This window comes from Sphaeroforma arctica (genome assembly GCF_001186125.1).
Source record: "Sphaeroforma arctica JP610 unplaced genomic scaffold supercont1.641, whole genome shotgun sequence".
Lineage (NCBI taxonomy): Eukaryota > Ichthyosporea > Ichthyophonida > Sphaeroforma > Sphaeroforma arctica.
The window spans coordinates 41,620-47,725 of record NW_014039917.1 but is presented as its reverse complement, the minus strand read 5'-3'; the positions used below and the strand labels follow the sequence as shown (position 1 = coordinate 47,725).

Below are 6,106 nucleotides of genomic sequence, written 5' to 3'. Positions count from 1 at the left end.
GTATATAGATAATTATCTAACTACCCATCGATATATCTTCCTATTTATCTATCAGTTCATCTATTAATCTATCCATCTATCTGTCTGTCTGTATACATGCCTGTCAGTCTGTTTGTCTGCATGTCAGTCCATCTATCTATCTATCTCTCTATCTATCTATCTATATAAGTATTTATCTATCTATTTCTATCCATCTATCTATCCATCTATCTATCTATCTATCTATCTATCTATCCATCCATCTCTCTATCTATTTATCTATTTTCTGACCACCTACGGTGTGCGACTGTGGGATTCGTGAGTGCTTTCTCTTGATTTATTTTTTTGCTGTACATTGTTATCTTTATTCCATGTGTTCTGAACTTTATGAGGTTAAAAATAGTGTGGAAATATGTAGAGTGTGTACATGACCCTCTGGGAAGAACACACTCCTCTCTCTAGAGAGAGAGAGAGAAAGTGTAAAATATAAGGGAGAACGGTCCAAGATGGCCGTGGTGTGGACTATTATCGATTCTCTCGAACTTGAAAAGTCAAGAGAATCAATCACAGGCGCCAAGAGAGTAGATATTTCTCAAATCTTCAAATCTGAACCACAGACTCACAGTGACACAGGTCACAGACTCACAGGACAGAGGACACGGAGTCACAACACTCGCTAGTATTTTTTTATATAACTGAAATTCTGAGAGTCGAAGTATACGACCTAAAGTCTCATACATACTAAAAAAAGTAATGTTAAAAATCATTGTTTTTAAGTAAAATAAAAATACCAATACAGTATGTACTATGTATCTATAATTTTATAGATATCTTTCATAGCCTCCTAAAAAGAACTATTTATATTTATTTATTTATTTCTCAAACCTCAAAAGTTCTAAAAATCTAAACCCTATTAAAAATATTGTGGAATTAAATGACAATGTGATTGTTTTTTATCTTCACTCATTTTATTGTTTTTCTCAAACCAAATTGCTGGATCTGTCAGGTTTGTTGTCGTTAATTTGCTATAAACAAAACCCCCCCCCCAAAACATACATTTATATTTACTGTATTTATGTACACTTTTTCTCAACAAAAAGTTGAAACATCAAAATATGTTTACAGCCAAACCTGGATTGTTGTCCACTTTTCCCAGCTTCATACACTGACCAAATATACTTCATAGTGATTGAAAATTTCAGACCTTTTCTTTTTCTGTTATGGCTTCAGCCTTTATAGGTGTGTATAGGTGTGTACTGTGTACTGTGTAGTGTGTAGTGTGTACACTATATATTTACTCTTAACAGGACTAGATGTCTAGCCATTCAGTTCTCCCAATAGAAGCAGTCTTAAATTGCTTTACTAGACATGCGTATGTACTACACTTTGTATAGTACTAATAATAACACTATAATATTATAAATATCCAATCGCTTTGATTGTATACAGGCTTGTTATTTTGAGGAATCGAGCTCATATCGTGCAGTGCTGTACTAAAACCTGTAAGGATACTGCAATTTTATAATAGATGCACATAACTGTCATGGTTGCGATCTGCCGACGCGTGCCTTTTGTGGTGTGTTGGTCACGGAGGGGTTTAGTAGTCAAACAAAACATGCAAGCCATCAAATCCATTGCAGAAAGAAAAAGCTGTAACAATCAACCTAATAGAGGTTATAATTAGTTCTATATCAGATTCTAGTGAAACCTATAGAAGATTTTAGTGAATGTGTGTGTAGCAATTTTGCTGTTCTAGCATTAGTGACCAATAAGTCATGTAAGTACATATCAAAAGGAACAATTAATTACTTGCCCTGGAGTAGAGCGTTTTACGCAAAAGTGCGTACTGGGCCTTGACTGTATCATTTACCAGATATGACCATTCCGATTATTGTACAATTTTGGCTGAAAACGTGTGTTGGACAATATTATTGAGGTTTGACTGCTACAATATATATTATTATTTTACCATCGCAGTTTTGTTTCTTTACTTTTTGAGGAATATAAAAAAACTATAATTCTATAGTGTAAATAAACTGTTAAATGAGTATTCCAATGCTCCTACCACTTGCCAATTGCTACTGTTACGCACTTGCATTATCATATATTTCATACTTTCGTAGAAATCGGAATCCACACACAATGTAGCTGAAATTGAAATCTATGTAACATGCACATACTATTGTCACAACACACGCATTGACTAATATTGCGCCAATACTATCGTGAGAGTGGTGTAAGTTGTACAAAATTGCTGGACGGCACCACACGTCGTCCGATAAAACCAAGCACCATGTGACATAGTACATGAAACCCTCATGCCCGTCTTGTAGGCGGTAGTATACAACCCTGTGCCCTCACTGCAATGATTCGAGTACGTGCCTTGCAAGCCAAAGTCCGAATCACATAGCGAGTACATAGTGGACATGGAGAATCCATGGGTGGCGGAGATGGGGGCGCCTGTGCTGTTGGTCTCTGATATTGAGTATATGTAAACTTAATGATGAAGAACATAATTAGATAGTACATTACTGGTTGAGTAGCCAGTGAGGATTAAACGACTGATCTCGATACATGTTGCACACACCTGGAAAAATAAAGCATTAATTTGTTTTAAACTGATATCTATTTTGTTTGTTTCTACAAAGGCTGTACCCTGTCTTTTACACTTTAGCCAATAACTGATCCGCAAGACTATTTTTTTTTACTACCAGCACCAGTTCTTTCGCTGCAATCAACCAACTTCGGTACACGATTTCTTGTTTATAAAAGTGAGCTTTTCTTTGCAGCGGAGTCAAGGTACACAGAAAAATTACCGATGCGGTGGTTTGCTACTATTTTTATACAGCACACTCTCTAATGGGAAGGTCTCGCTGCACGAACATGTACGAATTCTGTCTACCGTGTGGCAGCGATAGTACGAGCATCCAAAATTTTGCCTTTGGCTACCATAGCTTCGACTCCCACCAGCAGGTCATCCCAGCTTGCAATTCGATGTTTGTTGATCACCATTCGGATGTGACGCACATGACGCTCGCCCAGGGACACTGCGTGGGCCATAACTTGAATCAGCTTCGCGACAACATGTTCGGCCATTTGGTCATTGAAGTGTGCTCTCAAGCACATGCCGCAAAATACCACAAGGTCAGCTACCTTGCTTTTCTCGTTGATGAATGCATTGCCCCAAACCATTGTCTCCTCGTACAGTGATGTATTCTCGAGTTCCGAAAAACCTGGTAGTGACCTTATGACTCGCATTACATTGTCAGGCTTGTTGTGCATCTCAGCACCAAGTAGGTAAGCTTCGTAAGCAAAATTCTCACCAGTCCGGATCTCGTTCATCCCGATCTTAAGCATAAGAACACGGAAGATCGAGTCAGTATGCGCGTCTCTGCTTTCCTTCATTACAGCAATTGCGAGATCTTCCAGTTGTGTGGGTTTGCAATTTGTCAGTACATCGGGATAGTATTTTAATGCCGCGACGAACATAGCCATCGCTTCCCCACGTATCGCCATCAGTATATGATGCGGATTTACATCCAACTTGGACAGAATATATTCAGCCGCGAGATCATCTGGGCTTGCTTGCCAACTGCACATGTCAGAATATACTTGCATAGCCCCACAGAAAAAAGTAGCAAAACTTGATAACTCAAAATTTCGCCAATACCGACATCCAAAATTGGCCCGTCGCAGCATCATGACGGATATGTGCAAGCTTCGTATCTTGGTGTTGACTGGATTGTTTACTAATCGTAGAGACCATAACATAGGCACGGTGCAATACGGTAAAATGTACAGAACTACATCGTGCAAGGCGGGCATGTGGGCTAGCTACTGCAATTTACAATAGAATGCGTTCAATACGGTGGTGTCCGGAGGTTTTGTACGGTTTACATTCAAGAGAAACCATATCGTTTGCCATTTCACGGAAAATTGATCCATATATCTCGTGTATATAATATACAGAGACAAACATTAAGTGCCGGTGTCGCGGGCCGCTATAAGGCGCAGCTTATGAGAGGAAAGCCGAGAGTTAGACAATCTCTATCTTGGTTGCGTGCGACTGCGTTACCTGGGGACAATGTGGGGTGCTCAGATGCTGCGGTACTCCACACTGCAAAATCACGAAATACCGATGAGTAGCGACATGTACTCTGATACTTATTTATCAAGTATTTCTATTTTTTTCTATCAAGTTTGACAGTCCAGACCAGTCTGCACGTTAATTTTGATTTTGATTTTTTTCAGCGCAAACGCCAAAGTCAAAAATGTAAGGATCACCACAAAATTCAAAAACGAATTCAACGCCTCAAATACTTTGTGTACACTTATTATTTTGTTATGTAGAACCCTAACTAAAAACCCTAAAACAACCTGTGTAAGAGTACAATTTTTCGGTTTGTTTTGGATATGCCATTTTCAGCAAATATTTGGAAAGACATTTTGGGAAAGTTCCATTGTCAAACGCGTATTTTATATTTTTACATATGATAATAAATCAGATTCAATAATGAGCAGAGAGTAGATTTTTGTTTTTGTTTGGTTTGTTTTATTTATTGTTTTGTATAAAACAAAAACATATTGTTTTGTATTGTTTTCTAAAAAACATTTTTTGAATTTGTTTAAAATAGAATAAATAAGATAATTTTTATAAATACATATATAGAAAAAACAAAAAAAATCCCAATAAAACGTCGTATGTATTTCGAAAAATTGTTGTTGTACTACCTCATACCTCCTGGGGGCTGGGGGGCGGATGGGGGATTGGGGGCGGCTACTAGTAGTAGGCTGAGTGGCTGGGGGCCGGGGCTCTCCTGCGATGCAGCTAAATACAAAAATCACATATGCATGTATATATATATTTGTTCATGCTCGGCTACCATAGCATATAGGATTATACAGCTCGAATACTTAGATCAATTATTTGCATCTATTGCCCAGTGTTTCTGTTCTATACAGGAACACATCAGCGGTGTAGTTATGCAAGTAATACTGAGTCGGCAGGACATCTCGCTTTCACTAATACCAATATTGTCCGCACTCGCTCACACTTTATCGACAAGAGTGCGAATACGCACGTATACACACTCAGATAGTGATATTTCCAACCCAGTTTATACACCCAGGCTGAAAAGTACATCATTGTACCACACACACGCAAATAGAGTTCTTTTCAACGTCAGATTTATGCACACAGTATCACATCCACTTTTACTTTACAGTCCTAGCATACCTCTCTGCCCCCCACACATACACAATATCTTCGACGGTCCGAGTGTTAGTAAGGTGCGCAACATGTCCTCAACACCAACTGCGGGCGACCAAGGGTCAGCTGGATCAAACGAAAAGTCTGAGATGGATTGGCAACGACACACGCCACAAGAGGGTCACTCACACCCGAAGAGGTATCGAGATGCGAATACGAAAAGAGCGTATAGCGATACGAGAGAAGCGTATAATAATGGTGTGAGATCCGCTCAATCTTCAAACTATGGGCAGCGAGGTGGGCGCGATCATGAGAGTTCTGCAACTGAATCGTATCACACCCATGGAAGAGGAGTGTACAGTGGTAGTGGTCGAGGGAGCTACCAAGGTGGTGGGAGTGGATATAGTGGCAATGGACGGGTGAGTGCTGGTAGAGAATATAGGTCAAGCGGAAACCGGCCGTCGTACAATGGGAAGGTGTGTTCACTTCCTTGGAGCGAACGCGTTTTGTATAATTTGTCTGCTCAACTAGTTGATTCATCTTATTCTGCTTGATGAAATATATCATCAGTTTGTGATGCTATTTAGACATTTTAAGTTGTTGGATAGGTGAGGAAAAACTCAAGTTATTCATACCGATCTGCATCATTTTCTCAATCTATGTCTGATGCACAGATACATACATCTACACCTGCGATGACTGTTGGTCTGTATGCAACTGTTCACTATATGCACACAATAATTATATTTATAAATATGTTCATGTTTGCCACTGCACATATATTAACATATACACCCATACATATATGTATACACTCAAACACGCGTCCATACACATACACATACACACACACCCACACACACACACACACCACACACACACACACACCACACACACACGACACGACACACACACATA

At 39.2% G+C, this 6,106-nt stretch overlaps 2 protein-coding genes across 2 annotated transcripts in view; one reads left to right on the top strand and one right to left on the bottom strand.

The window, feature by feature from the left end:
- Window positions 1-2,877: 2,877 nt before the first annotated feature.
- Window positions 2,878-3,579, bottom strand: SARC_07793 (hypothetical protein; the record flags this gene model as incomplete). Its single annotated transcript, XM_014298260.1, has 1 exon — window positions 2,878-3,579. One exon carries the CDS (start codon window positions 3,577-3,579, stop codon window positions 2,878-2,880), a length of 702 nt encoding a protein of 233 aa, XP_014153735.1.
- Window positions 3,580-5,034: 1,455 nt separating this feature from the next.
- SARC_07792 (hypothetical protein) overlaps window positions 5,035-6,106 on the top strand; it is a 9,027-nt gene continuing 7,955 nt past the window's right edge. The window contains exon 1 of the mRNA XM_014298259.1: window positions 5,035-5,664. Within this exon, the coding sequence (XP_014153734.1) occupies window positions 5,170-5,664 (495 nt within the window). The 5' untranslated portion in view covers window positions 5,035-5,169. The remainder of the gene's footprint in view (window positions 5,665-6,106) is intronic.